The following is a 25,311-nucleotide window of genomic DNA, read 5'->3' as shown; positions in this document are numbered from 1 at the left end:
GAACGCTTTAATAATAGTGTACTTCTCCTCCTCTGCCCTCATTCCTCCTCTTTTTCTCTTCTCGTCTTTCGTTCTCTCTCTGTTTCTCTCTCTCTCTCTGTGGTTCTGTAGCTGCAGCTGCTACTGCTGAGCTTTTTGGTAAGTTAACACTAATACTATTACTCTCTGCAGGTACGACTCTACCTGAGTGTGAATCTCTAATCCTGTTTTTAGAGGATTAGCAGATTTCTATCATGTTTAAATGATCTTTAGCCAGGTTTAACACCATATTACACACCCAGCCTTATTTCCTCACTACCAGTGTAAGTTTAATGCCTGTACTGAAGAGGAAAGTTCTGTTTAAGTGATTTACTTTGTGTTAAAGAACCTAAAACATCATATTTAATCTGTTTACAGCAGTAACTTCACTGAAGAACACACCAGTCAGGAGTTATAATGGTAAGTGAACTGTTTGAGATTCTTTTAATCGTTTTAAAGCTGTAGTTTTATTAAAACATTTGTTTTTAAAACTCCGTATTAGCTAAAGTATTCTAAAACAGAAATCCTCAATACCAACCCACTTTTACACAATGCAGAAAGCTTAGCAAAGAACATTGAATAAACGTTAATGTGGATGGAAACACATCCTTAAAATGACCTTTTCACATTAAACATTAAACAATGCCTAAGAGGCATCAGTTTATCTTAAAATGTTGAATCAACATTCATTCAAATGTTTTATATAGTAGGTAATATTATTAATAATTATTATTTACATTTCCCTTTCTAAACCGCACAACCCAGTGCATTTATAAGAATAGGATTCAAACAATATACATATTTAATGTAAGTAAAGATTAATATAAACCATACACACAGTATAAAATCTTAATGTAGAATTAATGTAAAATCGATGTGCACAAATAAATCAGTTCTGATGTTGGAGATCAACATATTTTCAATGCATTTCAGTGATGGAAAAATAAGTAAGCAACCTGTCTTTTTTCTGTAGTAAAGGTCATCTTTTATTGTATAATTTTATAATTGTATGTATAGATGTATATTTGGGGCAATATATAACATAATATTTGTTTATGTACTTGGGTTTGTAGAATGAAACAATACAAAAGCTTGTGTTTTAGTATTATTTATAAAATATAAGCAGGAAATGTGGTTAATTTGAAAAAAACAAAAAAAACAGAAAAGTTTTTGGTTTATTCCGCAAAACAAATGTTGTTAAATGATAGGTAGGCAGTTGTTTTAAAGTTAAAGAGATGCATCTGGTGTTTTAGTGGTCTAGTGGTCAAGGGCGGGGGTTCAAGTCATGTTGGAAATGTTGTATCGTATGTTTGAGATGAGTGGACCCTGATGGGTGGATTTTTTTTGTGAGTTTTTGAGCTCCAACTTTCCAAATTGTGGGTGTGTCAGTAGAAGCTGCTGACAATTGTATTTTAAACTGGTTATGTGTTGGTTTTTTAACATCACACACAGATTGCAGTGTGTTTCCAATGGTTTTTGATTGGTAAAAGACAACTTACTGAACAAAAGTGTATGTCACCTTATGCTCTTACTTTGCTCTTTGTTGGTTTGTTTAGTTTAAAGTTATTATATTTGATTTCTGTTGAAAAATCCAGCTTTTCCCTCAGTTTGTTGGTATTGTTTCCGACCAAAACCACTTGAACAGGAAACACGTTGCACTGTTGGGAGTTTTTACAGTATGTGTGCACTGCTTCAGTGAGCTCTTATTAAATGATTAAATCTGAAATTAGTTATTTTTACAGTTTATTCTGCAAAACAAAGTTAAATAATGGCTAGACAAATGTTTAAAGTTCCAGAGAAGTGTGTAGTGACCTAGGGCGGTGGATGGTTTCTCTTAAACATGAGCCAAAGTGTAGTTTCTTTCCTCATTTTCTTTCTTGCTTTGCTGGAACGTGAACATGAGTCATAGGTGTTGGCAGAGTTCCTCAAAGGGTGGGTCTCTCTCTCTCTCTCTCCGTTTCTTTTTCTCTCGCTCTATGTCACAATAGCACTTCCATCCATTTGACTACATACACCGCAGTGTCACAGTTGTCCCAGAGTTGCCATGGTTAAATGGGTGTGGTCCTGTTTGCAGAGCTAGAAGTGGAGTACTGGGCTGTTTAAACAACTCTTTGTGTAAACACTGATAAACACACATCAATCAAATCCATCCTTATGCTAACCATAAACATGAGCTTAGTAAATGTAGTCTGATAGGATAAAACTACTGGGAAAAAATGCTCCTTGCTGTAGTTACTTGTCAGAGTGTGAGAAAATATCAATATTGTATTAAAAAGAAAAAACAGCTTCAGATCCCACTTTTCTGAATGTATGAATAGAAAGTTTTTCTTGTACTCAGATTGTATACATTCAATAGTGCGTTTTTTTATGCTATAACAATTTTACCTTAACATATTGTCTTGCTTACAGTATCACAGTATATTGTGATATATTAATTCATAACCTTTCTATCAGATCATCAAGTTCTATTTAATACATAGGCCGAGTTGTTTAATTGTGTCTTTGTTCTGTGTAAAGTGTTAGTTGTGTCTGGATATTAATAAAATAACTTTTTTTAGAGGACAATAAATAAGTGAGAAAAATGTGATGTGGCACATTTGGACAGCTGCAGGCCATGCTAGTATTGAGTGTGAGTGTGTGTGTGTGTGTGTGTGTGTGTGTGTGTGTGTGTGTGTTAAGACAGTAAAGTCGGGTGGATTAGTAAGTTTAGGCTGTGAACAGTACGCACTGCAGCGTGGGCTATGTACCAGTGAATACAATGTGCGGAAGCTTGGTATATTTAATATATTAGGCTTTGTGACGTGAGGCTGAGGTGAAGTTGGCAATACTTTTCTATGGAGCCTTTTGGTGGTCTAAGCACTTTGGACAATTTTTATATGTTGTTTTTATTGTATATTACTAAACTTGGGTGTTATGTGAAGTATTCAGAAATATGATAAAACAGTCCTCAAAAATCACCAAAATGTTCTCTTCCGGCCTCAATGAGAACTGTGTGGGTGTGATCATAATATTCTAATGAACATATGTGACTAACAAATGCATATAACTGGCAAATTAAACTTTGCGTACGTTAAACCTAAAGCTAAAAAAGTGCAGGCTCTGTCTGACCTTTATATCTTTCTTAGCTTAGATGGTTGCTAAGCGACACCTCATCAACCAGCTGACTGGTTCCAGTTGCTCAGACTAGAAGACAGGGTGGAGCTTTGTTAGCCAAATTAACCCAATTAAAAAAGAAAACTTGTATCATGATATTCCAAAAAATGCATCCTATATAGACAGCTTGGTATATCTTTAGAAACAAACTTAAAATTTATTTGCCTTACATTTTAGCTTTTAATCAACCATGTGAACTATATAATGAAAGGTTTCTCCTAATATATTAGTTTTTACATTTGATGATCAGTGTCGGACAATTTTGATAGCATGACCAGCGTCGCTTGGTCCTTTTCCAGCATACAATAAATTCATCAGCAAGTATCAGTTTGAAATATCAGCCAAATCTAGGCATTGGGCCAGTTATCTGTATATATGATATATAATTCTGATATCATTGTGCATCCATAATTTAAACATACAGTTGTGTGGTGTATTTCGAAATCCAAGTTCAAATGTATGTTTGCAGCCTGCTAGTCTCTTCCCCTGCCTTGTGCATTTCTCTTTTAGATTAAATCTGCAACACATGATTTTAAATCAGGTCATAGTGCTTTTCTCTCACAGAAACACTGTTGTTTGGACAGAGGTTCTGCATTGCACACTCGCAGATAAACACGAGCAGAATCCAGCTCTGACTCATTCCTTGAAGATAATACTGTGGCCAAGACGTCCATTTAGACTCGGACAATACACAGGCCGTCTTCCACAATGTTTAGGCCTTCAAAACATCCTAATCTCATTTAAATTCTTTACTCGTGTGGCATGAAGACTAACACCCAGCAATTCCTTGAAAATTCTCTATTAGGGATGGGTCAGGTCATCAGGCAGGACAGGAAAGGCCAGTCCCCGTACCCTCTTCATCCAAAGGCATGCATTTGAAATGTGTGCAACAGGTGGTTTTGCATTGACTTGTTGGAAATGCACAAATGTACCTGGAAATAAGTTGTTTTGATGTTTTTTCTGTATTAATACTGCATCACAGAATTGTACTGACACGCCCTATACTATGACAGACTTGTTGCTGATAACCGTCTGGATGGTCCTTTTCTCCTTGTGTTCATACTGTCTGTATAGAAATAAATCATGGTAAATGTAAGTACCCCTTACAGAAGGAGGTAAGGAGTAAGGAGCACTCCCCCCCCACCCCATTTCTTCATGCTTTTCGTCACAGTGACATTTGAAGCTGCATCAACTTATAGAGAAATGAGATGTAAAAAGAAGAAGTAAATGTAAAAAAAAAAAAAATAATAAGTGGTGCAACGTTGATTTCCTTCCTTGTTTTAAGAGGCTATTGATGTATTCTTGTCTTCAGTTCCCATTTTACTGTCAAAATTCTTTAAATAAAAAATAGATTATACACTAATACATAAAGAAATGTAAAAATGCACAAATATGGGTCTAAACAACAGAGAACCAACCACATTTTGTTTTTTTTTTTAATAATGTTCTACATGTGAGTAGCTACTCCCTTTCCATTTTGAATTGCATTGTGGGATAGTATTGTCCATTTTAACCAGACTCAAATGTATAAATGTACTGTGGATTACAGTATACTCAACTCTTTTATATATTTATATATATTATATTTATTTATATATACTACATACTTAATTCTTAAAAAAATAGTTACGATTAGTAACCAGTATGCAAATGGGATGCAAAACCTTGTTGTAAAGTAGCTGCTTTGCTGCTTTATCTGAGCACTGTAACCACAGATCTTAAAAACTGCTGTGGTCTGTAGAGAGAGAGCATTACGTAAGTATGTTGGATGAGTAAAATGGTGTTGTGTTGTATTTTTATTGTGTTGGGCTTGAGATCTAATTTCAGGATTAGGCTTTGTCTGCTTTTTACGCCTAGTTTGTTTCTCTCTTTTTCTTTCTGTCTGTCTCTCTGTCTACTATTACACCCACTTCATTTTTTACTCACTTACAGAGACTCTCTCCCTCCCTCCCTCCCTCCCTCCCTCCCTCCCTCACTCCCTCCCTCCCTCACAAAATTCCCAAGTGGAAAACTTCTGGTTAAGGCTGACATGCATTAGTTCTTAAAGAGACAGGCAGTGCTAACCACTAAACTGAGTTTCCATAGGCTTTCTGCACTGATGCAAAGGAGTTGGAAAGTGTGATGCTTTAGGAATAACTGCAGTAAATGGATGCATTACATTTGTGGTGAAGTTGTGGTGCATTCCAGGTAAAACAGTTGTTTGGCATATGTGTTGATTCACCATTTTTTCCCATGCTGCTGGAGACCTTAATTGCATAATTTAGAGTCTCACTGTTCTGATTAGGGCCCGAAAAATATGGAAATATTTTCCCTGATGCCAACAGCAGGGCATTGGTTTGACCTTGTAGGCAAGTCCTTTCACTAGGCAACTAGCATGATTTAGGCCTGATCCCATTTCTCTTTTATACCCCTACCCCATGTTTTCAAGTGTAACCCTTCTCCTTATAAAAGAGTTAGGTATAAGAGGGTGGAGATAACACTTCAAGCCTAGCTGCTGCCTAACTAGTTAACATTAGGGCATCATATGTCTTTAGAAAGGGGGCAGGTGGAGCAGCAAATAAATAATAATTATTATTTTCCATATTTTAAATCCTCTATGATGAGGAGCTGAATTTAGTTTTTATTAACTTTTTTATTTTCTGTTATTTTCCTACTATGCCTTAAATGCTGCAACCTCTGTTCTGTTACACAATTTAAGGTAGAACAAGAATGTTAGCTAGCAAGCTAGCTACTGAGACAAACTACTGCCGTCTTTTATATGCTTGTTATGAAGACAATGGCCATAAAACATTGAAACTACACATTAAATTATGGAAATTTAGTGGTTATTGTAATTTATGACTCAAAATACAAAAAAAAAACCCTCAAATTTGTGGGTTTCTTTGGTTGCTTGTGCCCCATCTTGCCAGTGATTCCCATATCCCTCTGTTTGCAGCGTGCCTCTAAAAAAAAGCTCAGTTTGGAAGCTTTGAAATTATCATCATCTGTCTTTTTCCAACAATTACTTAAAACAAACAATGACCTCAACATGCTTATGGGCTAATTCTGGACTAATAAATTTGAAATAGAAGGTTTGGCTGCAAAGTTATATTTGGAGAATGAAAAAAACATTTCTAAGCATATCTGTTAAGCATGTGGGTGGATGGACCATGCTTTTGGCTTGTGCTGCAGCCAATGTCAACGGGAATGAGTCAAATAAAAATAGTCAAATACCTCCTGCAATGTCTGAAAGCAGACTTTACTCATCTTAAGAAAAGAAAAAAAAACTGCAGCACTAATTCTGAGCAGTTTTTCTCAGTTAATCGATATTCTGTGTATTTTAGACCCTACTTATCCATGCTCTTTGTGTGTTTCAGGCCGGAAGAGGAACTGTGAAGCCCCAGAGTGGATTTGATGCCAATAAAGATGCTGAGGTTCTTTTTAAGGCCATGAAAGGACTGGGTTAGTCAAAGCTCTCATTTAAATTTAGACATTTTTTTTAAAGGATTAGCTCCTCAGTAGCTCTGAATCAGTCAATCAATTAAAACATGATAGAGAAATCAGGTCAGCGGAGCTTTTCAGTTTTCACAGAAATTTAATTAATATTGTTGTATTTTCTAAGATAAATAATAAGTTAAAAGGCTGTCTGCTGGATTAAGATTACAGATTAACCTAAAAAATATTGGATTAATTAAAACCCATTAATACAACCCATTAACTGATTATCGTTAATGCAGTGTGATTGTAGTGCTGTGGGCTCTGACTTTCAGTATAAGAGTTTCTTGCTCTTTTAATTTAATTTCTTCTGTAATTAAAAGAATGAATTTGCTCATATCTGACTGTTTGCTCAGGCACTGATGAGGCAACTATTCTGCAGCTACTGACCTCCCGCAGCAACGCTCAACGCCAACAGATCAAAACTGCCTACAAGACCCTGCATGGCAAGGTAACATTTATGGCTTTAAAATACACAAATAAATAATAATCTAGGCTTTGGACTCACTTTTTGAGGTTTCTGTCAGTTTCTGGTCTGCACTGGATAGCACCTACTTCCTGTGAGTGAGCTACCACATCGTGTAGAAGACTGGGGTTCAATTCCCGCTCTGAGGAACTATGCTGTACTACACCAGTAAGAGTCCTTGGGAAAGACTCCTAACACTACACTGTAGGGGTGTGCCATATCATATCGTACGCAATAATATCCGCAACGTTTTTGAATATCGTGAATGGTATTATCTATGAAATATGGTGCCAAATCACCCACCCCTAATTATCACATTAGGGTACTACTTTTTTACTGTTTTTAGCTAAAGGAAAAGTCACACTTCTTCTTATTTCCCATTATATATCTACTAGAGACAGATTATATCTGTCCAGTATCATTTATTTTACTTTAATCCTGGATATATGGAGATATTTGGAGTGCATTATTATTAGTATCATGACATGACATAGGATCATTGACTTCTGTAACAAATTTGATAAAATTCTTGTATTTTTTTTCTCAGTTAGGTGTGTGCCATATCATATCATATGCAATAATAAAATTGAATTAGCATTTTGTTGCAGTAGTGTTTATTTTTTAAATAATGTTTTTAATTCGGTGTTTTATCATATCGCCAAAAGTATCGTTATCGTGAAAATACCATGAAATATCGTGATATTATTTTTAGGGCCATATCGCCCACCCCTACTACACTGCCCTCCTTTGTAATATGAATAGTCAGCTAAAAATTTCAGAAATGTAAATGTACATAAAAGTCACAGCTAGACCGTATTTTATCCATTACACAGTTTATTTTCAACCAGTATAATTATACTGTTATGGTCAGTAATCAGTTAATTGTTGTAACTCTCATTTTTGGCATGTGCTGACGTGACGCATTTAACTGATCAACCACGTGAACATTTGGGTCATCCAGATGATTATCTACCAAAAAGAGCTTTTAACTCTTCCCTTCTGCTATTTTTATCTTTTGTAAATGTGCTGAGCTGTCCAAAGACACAGCTTTTCAGTGAGTTGTAAGAAAATCTTGACATATCGATGTATTGCAATATTTTGTTTAGCTGTACCGTATTGATTTTCAGAAACACTGTACAAATTTTTAATTATTAGTTTACATGTAAAGATTGGTGTTGGACAGTTGCTTAATTTGTTGTGTTTTTCTTTCATTAAGTTTTTATAAATATAATGGCGTAATTTTTTATATAATATAGTATTATAATATGTATAGTTTCGCCAAATTCTTGCCAATACACAGCCCTGGCTGCTCACAAAGATGAGGTGACATAAAACTAGTCTCGTGTTCTGTGTCCTGCCTCTCTTAATGTTTTTCATCTATTTACTCACATTATAAAGCCAGTGTAAGCAGTGGATAGAATTTAGCCTGCAGACAAACATTCAGTGTAAACTTACACACGGTCATGTGAGCTCTTCCTTCATTATTACTGTGGAACTGCAGGCTGTGTGTTTGTCTGTAAGGGCTGTACCATTAAGAGGTCTATTGTGAACAGAGATGCCACGTTGTGAGCAGTGTTTGTTCTCTGAATAAATTTTAATTTTGTTCTGCAAATATTGGTCAAATGGAAAAAAAAGAATGAGTGCAGTATTATAAATATTATACTATAAATAGTCTCACTTGTGTTTTGATATTACAGTGTGTGCATCACCATATCAGATGAAAGACAAGACAAGACTGGTGAAATACAATATTGTTAGCTTTAGGATTAAGTTAGCTTTAGGATTAAATGCTATTAATTAACAGAATTCTGTGATTAATGTTGATTAAACACACTTTTTTTCTTTTCATTAAAATAAGCTTTGAATTTTTTTTTTTTTATTCCCACCCAAAAACCCATGTTAGATTGGCAAAACTAAATTATATTTATTTAATTGGTGTCATTTCCTTTAAAAGTGAGACAGTATTAACAGTGTGGTGTGGTTTAGGTCTGGTAGACTAGAGTAGGCTTTTTGTATTTTAGTATAATAGTTTTAAAGCTTTTAAAATGAGGATATTGAAATGAGCTAAAGTACTGAGTATAACTGAGGGTTTTAATGGAGGAAATAAATGCTAGTTTAGCTCCATATTCCACCTTCAACAACTTCCCATCAGGTGTCTGTTTCTGTCTTCTGAAGCAATGCTGTGTTTATGCAGCTAGATAACATCGCAGCTGATAACACTGGTGAATCTGGCTGTTAGCATAGTGGCTAACCTACTATTCTAGACTTCATAATAAGAGTCGAGTCTATTTTAAAAGAACATACAATAATAGATAATAAAATGTAGCTTACAGCTCTCTCTCTCTCTCTCTCTCTCTCTCTCTCTCTTTCTGTTTGTAGGACTTGGTGAATGATCTGAAGTCAGAGCTGGGAGGGAAGTTTGAGGATCTGGTCGTGGGGCTGATGGTTACACCTGTGATCTTTGATGTGACCACACTGAGAAATGCCATTAAGGTAGAGGCACTATAAAATGATATGAAACGATTTTAATGATGAGAAAAACATTGTTTGTGCTGTTTCCAAAGCTTAAAACTAAAGTGTTCTTGTTAAACCGATATTCTATATGAGAATACTGTTTCTACATGTTACACTGCTCCAAATTTCAAAGGGAACACACATACAGACACTCACATCCCATCCAAAAAAAATAAAAAATAACTAAACACCTACAGTACATGGCAATTTTATGCCTGCATGTATTTTTTTTTTTTTAATCTAAAATATCAATTATTAAAAATATGGTAATTATTTTGAGAATTATTTGTCTTGTATTCAAGTTAAAACAATCCTTTGTTTATTTATTTATTTTTATTATTTTTTACATTACTTTTGACAGGGGGCGGGCACCAATGAGAAAGCATTGATTGAGATCCTGGCCTCTAGAACTCCTAATGAGATTCGTGAAATCATCAAGACCTACAAACAGGGTAAACAAAGCAATTTGCTGTGCATTTTGCTGTGCCTTTTTAAACTTTTAATAATAATACATTAAAATGTAAAACAAATATATAATCCAGTGCACCTTATGAATTATGAGTTCTACCGGTCAGGTTTTAAGGAGCAGTGAAGTTCTACAGGAATTTCAGTGAAGTTTCTCCAGCACTAAGACTGGAGCAGTATTAGCATTAGCCGCTAATCGAAGCACTAATTCTTTCACTGTTCAGAGGCAAGTATATCAGACTGCTAATTTACAGTGTTAAAACAAGCTATGTGGGAAAACCACTAGCTAATATTACCCTGGCTTACCAGAACACTCCAGTGTTACCAGGGTTCCTCAGTGTAGCGCTGTCAGACGGCATTTACTAGCGCTAAGCGTTGCTAACCATGGCTAGCACTGTTCCTATCCGCAGCTAGTGCTGCTGCTAACCAGCTGTTGAAAGTTTTGAAAATCTAAGCTTACTGTACATAAACATAAGTGCTTTACTCACCCAAATAAATAGTTTTCAGGAGAGAAATCTGTGTAGATTACTGAGCGACACCCCTGTTCCTTACTAGTCGCTTTAAATGCGCCTTCTAATACGGTGCACCTTATAGTCAGTAAAATACGGTAAGTGCAGGCGATAATACATACGTTAATGATGATTGCACTAATTTAAATGTATAATCATCTTTTATTTCTCTGATTTATACCAGCAATATGGATCACCGCTGCACTTGTAGAGCTACACATTTTTTGTTTGTTTCACATATTTTGCTGCCCTTATTCTAGTAATAGTAATTGTGGTGATTTTGTTCTTTATTATTATAGAATATGACCATAACCTGGAGGATGATGTGACTGGTGACACTAGTGGACACTTCAAGAGAGTGCTGGTCATTTTGCTACAGGTACTTTAGTCACCAGATCATCAGTCATTTTTAATAAAATCACTTTTATTTTAATTGAAATGTTTCTGTAGAACTAGGTTTTATTTTTATTTTGTTCATTAGAGGCTGTAGTTCAGTTTGTGAAAAGAAGATATTGTTAAAAAAAATATTACCAGCAGATAGCATGAATCAAATAGTGTATCTGGTCCATTTAGCAATGCTAACAGCCAGCCTCAGCCGGGTTAGAGCAGAGATGCTAACAGGGACACAGCAGCTGGACTATAAAGTAGGTGGAGTACAGGGTCAGTCATTTTTTTATTAAGTGTATATCTGTGATTATTTTAGACAGAATATGATATTTATTTTAATACAGGGAAATGTGGGAACTGCTTGGGTGTGTAGTTTCTGTACTAATGAGAGCTGTTTTTGTTTTAGGCCAACAGACAGCAGGGTGTACAAACCGGCAACATCCAGAGTGATGCTCAGGTATATATAAAAAGAGGCTCCTCTCATTTACTGCATTTGTTTTTTATATATATGGTCCCATAAATAATGGCAATCAACAGTATTATCATTTTACAACTGTTTTATTTCACTGGTTTAAAATAATAACATGACTTTTAAGTATTAATAGTTTAATAGACAAATTGTTTTTTTATGTATTGATCATTGTGCAACCTGCTAAAATACTGAAGAAATCCATTAGTAAGTAACATTTAGTATTTAGTAGGCATTGCTGATTCTTCAATTCATGTGTTTTGTATGTGTGATTGCAGGCCCTGTTTAATGCAGGTGAGAAGAAATACGGAACTGATGAAGATGAGTTCATCACTATTTTGGGGAACCGCAGTGCTGAACACCTTAGACAAGGTAAATTATTCATACACATTTGGATATACAGTACTGTGCAAATGTTTAAAATTCTTGTTGTTGGAGAGTAGGTGTTTAATCTGTAAAATACTAATATGAGAATCAATACTAATCAAAGTAAAACAAAAAGCACTCCAAAGTGATCTGTAAATGATTACAGGTGTGCTCTGTTAAAACTCTGGGTCTTGCCACTAGATGGCATTAAGGTGCTTCCCCATAGCTTTGCTATGAAGTGACACAATGCCCCAACTTTTGGAGAGAAAATATTTTAGATTTATGTTACTAAAATGATTATTAGTACGAGGGAAACACTTAATATTATTAACATTATTAAAGCATAAAACCTAAGCATAAAAAAGCTGTTAGTGTCCCTTTTATCACTATTTATTATTCATTATTTATTATCACTATCACCGTTCCAGTCACCGGTGAACAACTATTTAAAAATGACCATTCTGTCCCCTCAACATCTGTCAACTACGTAAAATGTCTCCAAGTTAGTCATAAGCCCTATCCGGATGAGATTAGTTGTTGTGTTTTACATGGATCTCCGTGGAAACAGTGGACAAATAGCTTATTATATTTTTTATTTAACACAAGGAGACGAAAGTCAGAGATGTGCGTCTGGATGGGACTAAAATTACCAGAGGACCACGGAGTTCAGCACAAAACAGTAGATAATTCAGCCTGTAATTTTCTTAGAGGACGTTGTACATGAAAAACACATACATAATCATTCTGGACAGGAATAAAATCACAGAGGACCCTATAATAAATAAACTAATCCTGTCCGGATAGGGATATAGAGTCATGTTTAGCACGTTTTGATGATTTCTCACTACCCAAAAATTTAGATTTAAAGCCTTTTCAAAGTGGCAAGACCTAAGTATCTCACCAGACCACACCTGTAATCATTTAAATACATCATGACTCACTGAATCGTTCTCATTGATCAGTGCTATGCATTTTATTTCCGCAGTGTTTGATGCGTATATGAAGCTGTCAGGTTTTCAGATAGAAGAAAGCATACAGAGAGAAACTTCTGGAGGACTGAGAGACGTACTTCTGGCTATAGGTAAGCTATAAACACACATATATTTTCTCTTGTTAATAAAAAAAAAATCCAACAGTTAACCGCCCTTTCCCCTCACCCTCATTCTTTTTTCAGTGAAGTGTGCCAGAAGTGTTCCTGCCTATTTTGCTGAGTGTCTGTACAATTCCATGAAGGTAAGAATGCTAATGCTAGCGCTAGTGCTAAAACTTACAATGTTTTCACACTTGACCCAATTCTGATCATCATCACAGGGTGTGTTTATTAGGATATATTAAAGGAAAGAAAGGAAAGTACATGATAAGTGGAAGCATCATATTAAAAAATGAACAGAAATCACACGACCCTACACAAGGCACAGGGAGCAGATAGTTTCCACGTCTGCAGCAAACCACACCAGAATTCACACAAAGTGGACCCTAGACCACCAAATTCAGGAGGATCATGGATCAGTACTCTTAAATGTTCCTGGGCATTCACACTAATCCAAACATAAAAAACTCATATCTGGGTTGGGAATAAAGGCTAGAGTAGAAACATTTCCCTGCATACTTCATACTTTAGGACCCCACAAAACCACCACAAAGCAGTTATTTTTACATCTACTATATAGTTGGTGGGTCATTATTCTCAACATTGCAGTAGGTAACACAAGTGTGGTGGTGTGTCAAAAATTCTGTGTGTTGTGCTGGTACAAGTGGATCAGGAACAGCAGTGCTGCTGGAGTTTTTAAACAGCTCAGTGTCACTGCTGGACTGAGAATAGTTAGGAATCCTGTGAGCAGCGTTTTTGGTGATACTGTTGGTATATTGCTGATATGTTGATGTGTATGATATTCTATAATGTATACGGTGTGTTACGATGTGGAGTGTAAGTATCTGTTGTTTCTACAGGGTGCAGGAACTGATGATGCCACTCTGATAAGGATCATGGTCTCTCGCAGTGAAATTGATCTGCTGGATATACGTGCCGAGTTCAGGAAGTTGTTTGCAACTTCTCTGCACAAGATGATTCAGGTACGCATTTGAAAAGGACTAAAAGGCTAAAATTAATGGTATCTAAGATTTAAGGATTTAAGATGTACAGTACCAGTCGAAAGTTTGAACACACCTTCTCATTGAATGTTTTAATAATTTAATAAGTCACTGTTCCTTAAAAGTGTTAAACAAACCAAAATACGCTGTAAATCATTTAGGTGGCTCTTATATTAAGTCCTATTTGTCCTATTTATCAGTTTAGTTTTTTTAGGGGGGCGTCTGTGAAAAATATTTCACACTTCTACACTTTTAGTAATAAAACTATTGCATCCGGAGTGCAATTGAAAATTGAAAATTGAAATTGTGTTTTTAACGTGGATCTTGTGGAAACGCCCAAGCCCCCAAAGTGTAATTACTATGCGTAGCAGTGGACAAATAGCTATTTTATTAAATGCGAGGAGATGAAACTCAGAGATGTGTGTCTGGACGGGACTAAAATTACTGGAGGACCACGGAGTTCAGAGAAAAACAGTAGATAATTCAGCCTGTAATTTTCTCAGAAGACGTCTGAGAAATAAAACACGCACATGATCGTTCTGGACAGAAATAAAATCACAGAGGAAAAAGATTTACCTCAGGACCTCCTGAGAAACTAATCCCATCCGGATAGGGCTTAAATTCTTGATTTTTCCTTAATTTCTTATTTCTTCACTTAGTTAAGAATTTCTTGCCATAATCTGGATTAGAACATTACTCAAATATTCACTATTCACTGTATACCTGTAACTCTACCTCTTCACACTTTTACAACTGATGCTCTCAAACACATTAAGAGGGCAATAAAGTTCAGCACAGCTGTTAACTGAGGGCCATTCCAGGTGACTCTACCTCATAAAGCTGACTGAGAAAATCCAGCCAAGATGTACAAAGTGGTCATCTAAGCTAATATAAAATATAAAACGTATATTAACATTTTTTTGTTTATAAAATAGTTCCATATGTTTTTCTTCATAATTAGGATGACTGGTGTTAATCTTCAGTGCAGAAAATGTTAAAATAAAAATAAAATAAAATAAAAAAAACACTGAATTTAAGGTCTGTCCAAACTTTGGACTGGTACTGTATTTTTTAATATGATGGTTTAAATCTTCTTAATAGAAAAAAGAAGTTAATAGAAAGTAACACTTGTTTTACTTGTTGTAAAACAAACGAAACCTTTTTCTCTTTCTCTCTTTCTAAAATTGTCTCATATACAGAATGACACCTCTGGGGATTATCGTAAAACCCTGCTGCTGCTGTGTGCTGGAGACGATGCCTAATTCTACAGATCTACAGTGAAGAAAACTCTGAGCATTTCTGTTCATGACGAAAGCATTCATTAGATAACATACTTGTTTACTTACAATGCCATTTTAATGAATTTCAGACGTATGAAAATGAAATTCAGACTATTTATTCTTTGTACATGCAACTAATAGCAATAACTACAATTAATAGCATTAGAATTGAATAATCTATGTTCATGAAGGCTTTTTTTGATAAATCCTGGCAGTTTTATACGCTTGTGTAACAGTCTGTACTGTGTGAAATGTAATGCTTAGCTATAAAAGAAACAATTAGGTTGGGTTGGGTTGGGTAGTCGAGTTTAACGCCACATCAGCTCGTCGGCTATTTCGCGGCAGGAAAGGTACTGTCTAATCACAAGGTTCTACGATCTAAGCCATCGCAAGGCAGACAGACACAGACAGACACACAGACACATTCACTCACACACTCACACCTAAGGGGCAATTTCAATCAAGTTCCAATTAGCCTGAACGTGCCGTCTTTGGACTGTGGGAGGAAACCGGAGAACCCGGAGGAAACCCACACAGACACGGGGAGAACGTGCAAAATCCACACAGAAAGACCCGGGACGCCCCAGCCGGGAATCGAACCCAGGCCGTCTTGCTGTGAGGCGGAAGTGCTACCCACCGCGCCACCGTGCCGCCCAGAAACAATTAGCAGAAAGCTGTAGGAGAAAGATGGTGCTATGTAAACACACACAGTATGACCACAATGTAACATGTAGTTTCTTATACTGCTTTAATGCAATAAATATATGTGTATAAAACGTTCTGATGGCTCACTTTTTTATTTATCTTATTTTGGGTTACGTACATGTTTTAGTGGTCACTTGATCAGAAACACCAAATTAAAAATCTCTGGAATATAATCAAGAGGAAGATGGATGATCACAAGCCATCAAACCACCAAACTGAACTGCTTGAATTTTTGCACCAGGAGTAAAGCAGCATAAAGTTACCCAAAAGCAGCGTGTAAGACTGGTGGAGGAGAACATGATGCCAAGGTGCATGAAAAAAAAACTGTGATTAAAAACCACCAGGGTTATTCCACCAAATATTGATTTCTGAACTCTTAAATCTTTATAAATATGAACTTGTTGTTTTCTTTGTTTTATTTGAGGTCTGAAAGCTCTGCATCTTTTTTGTTATTTCAGCCATTTCTCATTTTCTGTAAATAAAAGCTCTAAATTACAATATTTTATTTGTAATTTGGGAGAAATGTTGACCGTAGTTTATAGAATAAAACAACAAAGTTCATTTTGTTGAAGACCTGAAGACCAGCACAAACCAGACTGCTGTTAGAGGATAACTCTACAGACTCTACAGACGATTCTCTGCAGGAATAGAACTGGACAGACCTGATCAGCTGGACCTGCTAGCTTTCATTATTAAGATGAAATGTAGATCAGCAGATAGGGCAGTTGCCCAATAGAGTTACAATGAGGCTCTGTGGAGCTTTAGGGGTCGTGACCCTGCAAGAGACCTTTGTTCAAACAAAAAGTTGCTTTGGACAAACAACCCTGTCTTGCTCAGCCTCCTCTTCTTCAGAAAGTTACAGTGGAAATCTGACTGCAGTGGAAACAACTTAATTTCTGGAAAAGTTTCTATAAACTAATTAATGCAAAAAAATAAAATAAAAAAGGTTTTCTCATTTGCCAGGAGGACTTTTTTAAATATTTAATTTCTACTGAATTTCACTGACAGTTGTATATTTTCTGACATTAGACACACAGCACTAGTTTTTATCCCACCACAGGGGGGATAAAAACTACACTACCCATAAGCCCTACCGGTGGTGGGTGTTACCAGACCGTGGGCGTTACCAGGGCGCGGCTCTCATAGTAACACGAACGCTTTAATAATAGTGTACTTCTCCTCCTCTGCCCTCATTCCTCCTCTTTTTCTCACTGCTCGTCTTTCGTTCTCTCTCTCTGTTTCTCTCTCTCTCGCTCTCTCTGTGGTTCTGTAGCTGCAGCTGCTACTGCTGAGCTTTTTGGTAAGTTAACACTAATACTATTACTCTCTGCAGGTACGACTCTACCTGAGTGTGAATCTCTAATCCTGTTTTTAGAGGATTAGCAGATTTTTATTATCTTTAATTCGTCTTTAGCCAGCATTAATGTCCTGTTACACACCCTGTACTGAAGAGGAAAGTTCTGTTTAAGTGATTTACTTTGTGTTAAAGAACTTAAAACATCATATTTAATCTTTTTACAGCAGTAACCTCACTATTCAGGAGTTATAATGGTAAGTGAACTGTTTAAAAGTCTTGTTCTATTTTAAGCTGTAGCTTTATAGTTTAATATATAAATATATAAATCACTAATCACTAGCTAAGTTTTTTCTAGTTTTTTTTTTTTTATAGATATTTGTCCTTTATTGTATCATTTTAGTTTATGTATAGATTCTTTTTATTGTTTATGTACTTTGGTTTGTAAGATGGAACAATACAAAAGCTGTTTTTGCATTATTTATAAAAATGTAAAGCAGTAAATGTGGTTAATGAAAGAAAATCTTTAGAGTCTCCCTCTTCTAATTAGGGCCCGACTAATATGGAAATATTTTCTCTGATGCCAACAGCTATAGAGGACGAAAAATGACACAAGTATAAATAAATAAAATAGAAATAAATAAATACATACATTCATATCATTTATATGAGGAATCTATTTCCATTTTTCCATGCAGGAACCTTTATATATTTCTACATTTATTTATTTATTTCCACATTTATCTAGTAATGTATGTATTTCAATATTTCTACATGTATTTATTTCCACATTTATTTAGTCATTTATTTAGTCATTTATTCTATTTATTTATTTCTACATTTCCTCATGTATGTATTTATTTATTTCTGTATTTGTATGTTAATTAGGTAGGTAGTCCTATCCTTGCCCTGGAGCAGGGTTGGTCAACTGGTGAATCAGGTTTCTAAATACACTAACCAGGTTGACTCCCCCACACCCGATACTCGACGACTCACCACCGTCCCGTACCCCGCCCTACCGACCCCGGCACGTAGAGCTGCGCTGCCCCCGCCGTTAGCATGCTAACGCACAAGCTATTTTTGATAAACTAGTGACTTTACACACTAGTGACTTTCTACAGCAGGATCATGATCTCAATTTTTTAAAATTCAAAAATCCCAATAAACTGCAGCACTAATTCTGAGCAGTTTTTCTCAGTTAATCGATATTCTGTGTATTTTAGACCCTACTTATCCATGGTCTTTGTGTGTTTCAGGCCGGAAGAGGAACTGTGAAGCCCCAGAGTGGATTTGATGCCAATAAAGATGCTGGGGTTCTGTTTAAGGCCATGAAAGGACTGGGTTAGTCAAAGCTCTCATTTAAATTTGGACATTTTTTTAAGGATTTGCTCCTCGTTAGCTCTGAATCAGTCAATCAATCAGAACATGATGGAGAAATCAGTGCCATCCATTAATCCATTAACTGATTATCATTAATGCAGTGTGATTGTAGTGCTATGGGCTCTGACTTTTAGTATAAGAGTTTCTTGCTCTTTTAATTTAATTTCTTCTGTAATTAAAAGTATGAATTTGCTCATATCTGACTGTTTGCTCAGGCACTGATGAGGCAACTATTCTGCAGCTACTGACCTCCCGCAGCAACGCTCAACGCCAACAGATCAAAACTGCCTACAAGACCCTGCATGGCAAGGTAACATTTATGGCTTTAAAATACACAAATAAATAATAATATAGGCTGGTCTGGTGCAGTGGATAACACTACTACCTGCGAGTGAGACTGGGGTTCAATTCCCGCTCTGAGTGACTATGCTGTTTTACCAATAAGACTCCCAACACTACACTGGCTCACCTCTGTAACAGAAATAACCTTGTAAGTCAGCTAAATGCCATAAATGTGAATGTACATAAAAGTCAAAGATAGACCATATTTTATCAGTTACACAATTGATTTTAAATATTTAATTATACTTTGTTATGGTCAGTAATCAGTTAATTTCCACCCAAATACCTGTGGTGGATTGCAAAAAAATCTATTTTTTTATATATTTAATGTCAGTTGCTTTAAAAATGTAGTGTTGATCAGAACATGATTAATTGTTTAAGCCTGTATTTCACAGTTTTGTTGAGAGAGGGAGACAGTAATAACAGTGTGGTGTGGATGAGGATATTGAAATGTGCTGAGTTACTAAGTATAACTGAGAGTTTTATTGGAGGAACTAAATGCTGGTTTAGCTCCATATTCCACATTCAACAACTTGAAAAGAGGCAACTTTCCATCAGACGCGTGTCTTCTAAACTCGATAGTAAGCAATCCTATGTTTATAAAGCTTAATAACATTGCATCCTTAACACTGGTGAATCTGGCTGTTAGCATAGTGGCTAACCTACTATTCTAGGCTTCATAATAAAAGTCAATAGTCTATTTTTAAAAGAACATACAAAGACTAACAAATAAAATACAAGGTTTGTATCTGGTTGTATTTGGACTGAATAAACTTGTTTAAAATATGCAGAACACAAATTCTGTAGCTTACAGCTCTCTCTCTCTCTCTCTCTTTCTCTCTCTCTTTCTGTTTGTAGGACTTGGTGAATGATCTGAAGTCAGAGGTGGGAGGGAAGTTTGAGGATCTGGTCGTGGGGCTGATGGCTACACCTGTGATGTTTGATGTGACCACACTGAGAAATGCCATTAAGGTAGGTAGACGCATTATAAAATGATATGAAACGATTTTAATGATGAGAAAAACATTGTGTGTGCTGTTTCCAAAGCTTAAAACTAGTTTTTGTTCTTGTTAAACTGATATTCTATATGAGAATATTGTTTATATGTGTTACACCCCTCCAAATTTTAAAGGGAACACACACTCACATACCAATCCCACCCAAAAAAACCTGTACACCTATACACATGGACATTTTTAAATATCTGTACCACCGTATCTTTTTATTTTTAGGGGACTGGCACCAATGAGAAAACATTGATTGAGATCCTGGCCTCTAGAACTCCTAATGAGATTCGTGAAATCATCAAGACCTACAAACAGGGTAAGAGTTTTTGAGAATGAATATTGAGAAAAAAGCTGATAAAAACAAAACAAAATCTGCTGTGCATTTGTCCTTTTTAAACTTTAAATAATGAAAATTAATACGTAAAATAAAAAAATAAATATACAGGTTTTGACTCTTGAATCTTATTCTATCTGTAGTAATGGATTCAACTTACTCCTTCTTTACGTCACAGTTTATCATAGTGGTGTCAGTCTATAAAGCTTTAATGAAAAATGTTAATATGTCACTAGGCTCTGTAAAAAGAGTTAACTATGAGGCGGAGTTAACTCCAAATTTGTGTTACAATACATTAACATTTTTAGGTTTTCAGATTAATTCCATGCATTAATATGTTAACTTTAATAGCACTAATTGAAATGTATAATCATCTTCATGATTCAGACCTGCAAAAGACCAGCACTGCACTTGTAGAGCTGCATAATTCTTATAAATGTTTCCGTTGTTTTTGATGGTAATTGTGGTGATTTTGTTCTTTATTATTATAGAATATGACCATAACCTGGAGGATGATGTGACTGGTGACACTACTGGACACTTCAAGAGAGTGCTGGTCGTTTTGCTACAGGTACTTTAGTCACCAGATCATCAGTCTACACTTTTATTTTCATGTAATTGCTGCTATAGAGCTAGGTTTTTTGTTTTAATTTTTTCATTAGAGACTGTAGCTCAGTTTAAAATATTTTTTTTTGGAAGAGTTGGGGTGGATTAGCCGCAATGCTAACAGAAAGGCGTAATATTACAGATCTAGATTGAAGCTATAATGTAGGTGGAGTACAGGGTAAACGTACCAGTCATTGTTTGATTAAGTGCATATATAGTGAATGATTTTTAGACTGTATATGATATTACATTATTAAAACATTTATTTCAGTAATATGTGGGAACTGCTTGGGTGTGTAGTTTCTGTACTAATAAGAGCTTTTTTTGCTTTAGGCCAACAGACAGCAGGGTGTACAAACCGGCACCATCCAGAGTGATGCTCAGGTATATATAATAAGAAGCTCCTCTCATTTTTATGAATAATTTATTGTTCTATAAAAGGATTGCGATAAACAATATTATTATCATTTTACCACTGTTTAATTCCACTGTTTTAGAATAATAATATAATCGCAGGATGGCATAACTGATTCTTCAATGTGTGTGTTTTGTATGTGTGATTGCAGGCCCTGTTTAATGCAGGTGAGAAGAAGTACGGAACTGATGAAGATGAGTTCATCACCATTTTGGGGAACCGCAGTGCTGAACACCTTAGACAAGGTAAATTATTCATACACATTTGGATATACATGACTGTGCAAAAAAAAAATTGTTTTTGGAGAGTAGGTGTATTTAGTGTGTAAAACGCTACTACTGAAGATAATACATTAAGTAGTTATTTTACATTACTGTTTCCCTCATTAACATAAAAAACACCTCAAATTGCTGCAAAGCTTTGCAGATATATAAATGATTTTATGGTTTAGTCTGTTAAAACTCTAGGTCTTGCCACAAGAGGGTGTAAAAATGGCTCTCGGAAGCTAATTTTGGGTAGTGTACCTCTTGATGAGAGATCGTACAATACTAGACAAGCCTTTCGTTGACTTTAGCAACAAATCCTGGTTCTGTTTGGGATCCAACAATGATCTGGATCAAGTATGGAAGCCTTGTGGTGATCACTTAAATCCTGCTATGAAGCGACACACTGCCCCTCAAAATGCTGGTGTGTTGATCTTGGGAGCTTTTGCATTATTTACAACAAAAAAAAAATCAAACCGCCAACATTTGGGGCAGTGTGGGTCGCACAGCTGGACTAAAGGCAGGATTGAAGTGCTTACCAGCGAGTGGAAATGGAGGAGCTACTGAACATGATGTCACGTGACCGAGAAAGCCAAATAACTCACTGGTCCTCCAGTTTTTTCAATTGCAAGTGTGAAATATAAAAAGTGTCAACACTCTCAAGTATCTCATCAGTCCACACATGCAATCATTCAAATACTAATTGATGCGATGTCATGCATTTTATTCATTTTATTTTCGCAGTGTTTGATGCGTATATGAAGCTGTCCGGTTTTCAGATAGAAGAAAGCATACAGAAAGAAACTTCTGGAGGAACGAGAGACGTACTTCTGGCTATAGGTAAGATATAATAGTTCACACACATTTTCCCTTGTTACTAAAACCAACCAAGAGTTAACCGCCCTTTCCCCTCACCCTCTTTCTTTTTTCAGTGAAGTGTGCCAGAAGTGTTCCTGCCTATTTGGCTGAGTGTCTGTACAATTCCTTGAAGGTAATACCAGAAGATTGATTGGGTCACTTTTCTGCATGTATGTTTCTCACAAAAGTGTCATCGGTTTGCTGCTTTTTGGTATTTTGCTTGTGTAAAAACACTTTAACAGTGAGGAACTGCGCTTTTGGGGACGCTCAGCATTTCACCATGCAGGAGCTCCTCAAAAGCAGCAGCCATACTGGTATAAAAAGATTTTAATCCATGCAGACCGAGACACAAGATGATTGTGTATCACCATGCTGTCAGAACCTGCACTCACTCCACAAAGCTGAAAGGAAGTATTGTGAAAATTAGAAGCGTCACATAAAAAAAACCCACACGCAGCACAGGGAGCAGATAGTATCCACATCTTAAGCAGAAAAGATCAGGAGATCGGTACTCTGGAACGCTCCTGGGTTTTTGCACTTATCCAAATGTAATGCTTGATCAGTGTATACTGTAGTTTTTGGTGATACTGTTGGTATATTGCTGATATGTTGATGTGTATGATATTCTATAATGTATACGGTGTGTTACGATGTGGAGTGTAATTATCTGTTGTTTCTACAGGGTGCAGGAACTGATGATGCCACTCTGATGAGGATCATGGTCTCTCGCAGTGAAATTGATCTGCTGGATATACGTGCCGAGTTCAGGAAGTCGTTTGCAACTTCTCTGCACAAGATGATTCAGGTACGCATTTAAAAAAAGACTATATAGTAATGGTAAGATGGAGTCGAGGTGTATAGTACTTGATGTTAATCTACACAAATTTCTCTCCTGAGTAAAGCGGTTTCATTTATTTACAGTAAGCTTAGATTTCCAGATTTCCACTGAAGCTGAAGCATTAGCATTAGTGACTAGACGCTAATGGTAATGCTAATGCTGCTCCAGCATTGCTAGCTGGGGTTATATTAGCAGCAGGCTACAGGCTGATAATACTCACCTTTGGATGGCCAAAGAGCTAGCATGTGGCGCGGTTAGGGGGTAATGCTAATGCTGCTCCAACAGTGCTAGCCAGGGTTAGCAGCAGGCTACAAGCTGATAATACTCAACTCTGGACGGCTAAAGTGCTAGCGCTTAGCGTGGTTAGCAGCTAATGCTAATACTGCTGGAGAAACTTTACTGAAACTTGTGTATAACGCTGCACTTCAGTGGAGTGGCTTTACTGCTTTTATGTGACGCTTCTTTACTGCTTTAATTCATACATAAGGCGCACTGGATTATAAGGTGCACCTTATATAGTGTGAAAAATACAGCAAAAAATTCCATTTGTATTTCTTCATAGTTTGTATGACTATAGTATTAATCTACAATGCAAACTTTGGACTGGCTCTGTATTTTATTATGATGGCTTGAGTAACATTTTATTGTAAAACAAACAAAACCTAACCATCTCTTTCTCTCTTTCTGAAATTTTCATATACAGAATGATGTTTCTGGAGATTATTGTAAAACCCTGCTTCTGCTGTGTGCTGGTGACGATGCCTAACTCTACAGATCTACAGTGACGAAAAATCTGAGCATTTCTGATCACGACCAAAGCATTTATTAGATAACTTATTAGAATCTGAAATTTCATTGTCAAAAAACAAGTATATGAAAACTAAATTTAAACTATTTATTATTTTTATTATTATTATACATGCAACTAAATAGCAATAACTACATCTAATAGCATTAGAATTTAATAATCTATATTCATTTTGAACAATCATGGCAGTTTTATATGCTTTAAAGCTATTAAGAAACATTTAGCAGAGATGACCACAAGGTCACATAGTGTCTTATACTGCTTTAATTAAATAAATATATGTGTATAAAACATTCTGATTGCTCACTTTCTTATTTATCTTATCTACTGGGTTTAAACTGCTGCTAATTTTGTCAGTCAACAAAAGATCAGTCTGTGTGGCCAGAATCACACTAAGAGCGCTGAAGTAGCAAGGCCATTGGTGCTCTCTCAGACTCCGGCTGCTGAGGGCGAACTCAACATACTCGGGCCATAGTGCCATATTATCTGTATCTGTATTTAGTGCATTTATATATTTAGTCAAGTCAAGTCAAGTAGTTTTATTGTCAATACTGCATATGTACAGGACATACAGAGAATTGAAATTACGTTACTCTCCTTCCCAAACTTTACAGCAAGTACAGAACTTTCATTCTAAAAAACCTCGCGTGCCGCTCCACATAAGGAAACGGGCCGCAAATGGCCCACGGGCCGTAGTTTGGACACCCCTGCTTTAAATCCAACCCTAAAATGTTGAGATCAGAGTTTGGGTTAAAGTTAGGTGTAGTGTTACATTTAACAGAGATCATTTCTGTTCAACAAAGAGTTAAAGTTGCATTTAACAGACATGCAGTTGAAGGGTATTTGAATGTTAGTTGAGCATTAATGAGGCATCTATAACAAACCATCCAACTTTTTTTTTTAATGTAATATACCCCCATCTTAAACAGCTTCAGTCCTAATCTTAAAAGATTCAGGTTAAATACCCCAGTAAAGCTCTTGAAGACCTGAAGACCAGCAGAAACCAGACTGCTGTTAGAGGATAACTCTACAGACTCTACAGACGATTCTCTGCAGGAATAGAACTGGACAGACCTGATCAGCTGGACCTGCTAGCTGTCATTATTAAGATGAAATGTAGATCAGCAGATAGGGCAGTTGCCCAATAGAGTTACAATGAGGCTCTGTGGAGCTTTAGGGGTCGTGACCCTGCAAGAGACCTTTGTTCAAACAAAAAGTTGCTTTGGACAAACTATTTAAGACCAAACATCCATATTCACCATTTAACTG

At 36.1% G+C, this 25,311-nt stretch overlaps 1 protein-coding gene across 8 annotated transcripts; it reads left to right on the top strand.

Annotated features, from left to right (window-relative positions):
• On the top strand, positions 1 to 24,335 carry anxa5b (annexin A5b). 8 transcript variants are annotated; one of them, XM_049472195.1, is made up of 13 exons: positions 1 to 138; positions 397 to 438; positions 6,528 to 6,612; positions 7,002 to 7,096; positions 9,491 to 9,604; positions 9,987 to 10,077; positions 10,899 to 10,978; positions 11,393 to 11,443; positions 11,734 to 11,827; positions 12,807 to 12,902; positions 12,996 to 13,054; positions 13,772 to 13,894; positions 23,938 to 24,335. In XM_049472195.1, the coding sequence occupies exons 2-13, from the start codon at positions 436 to 438 to the stop codon at positions 23,998 to 24,000; spliced, it is 954 nt and encodes a 317-aa protein (XP_049328152.1). In that variant the 5' UTR covers positions 1 to 138; positions 397 to 435; the 3' UTR covers positions 24,001 to 24,335. The 8 variants fall into 8 exon arrangements, with proteins under 8 accessions (XP_049328152.1, XP_007229339.3, XP_049328148.1 ...); XM_007229277.4 differs by lacking the exon at positions 23,938 to 24,335 and adding an exon at positions 15,112 to 15,972; XM_049472191.1 differs by lacking the exons at positions 6,528 to 6,612; positions 7,002 to 7,096; positions 9,491 to 9,604; ... (5 more) ...; positions 12,996 to 13,054; positions 13,772 to 13,894 and adding exons at positions 18,448 to 18,532; positions 18,787 to 18,881; positions 19,772 to 19,885; ... (5 more) ...; positions 22,471 to 22,529; positions 23,079 to 23,201 and having other exon boundaries at positions 2 to 138.
• The last annotated feature ends 976 nt before the right edge of the window (positions 24,336 to 25,311 follow it).

This window comes from Astyanax mexicanus, chromosome 25, assembly GCF_023375975.1.
Source record: "Astyanax mexicanus isolate ESR-SI-001 chromosome 25, AstMex3_surface, whole genome shotgun sequence".
NCBI classification, from domain to species: domain Eukaryota; kingdom Metazoa; phylum Chordata; class Actinopteri; order Characiformes; family Acestrorhamphidae; genus Astyanax; species Astyanax mexicanus.
This window is presented reverse-complemented; position numbering and strand designations above follow the sequence as displayed.

Excerpts from the sequence above, each read along its gene's own strand:
- anxa5b (XM_049472195.1), top strand. Across the intron at positions 11,828-12,806 it reads TGCTGAACACCTTAGACAAG|TGTTTGATGCGTATATGAAG; the intron begins GTAAATTATTCA and ends TTATTTCCGCAG. Across the intron at positions 12,903-12,995 it reads AGACGTACTTCTGGCTATAG|TGAAGTGTGCCAGAAGTGTT; the intron begins GTAAGCTATAAA and ends TTCTTTTTTCAG.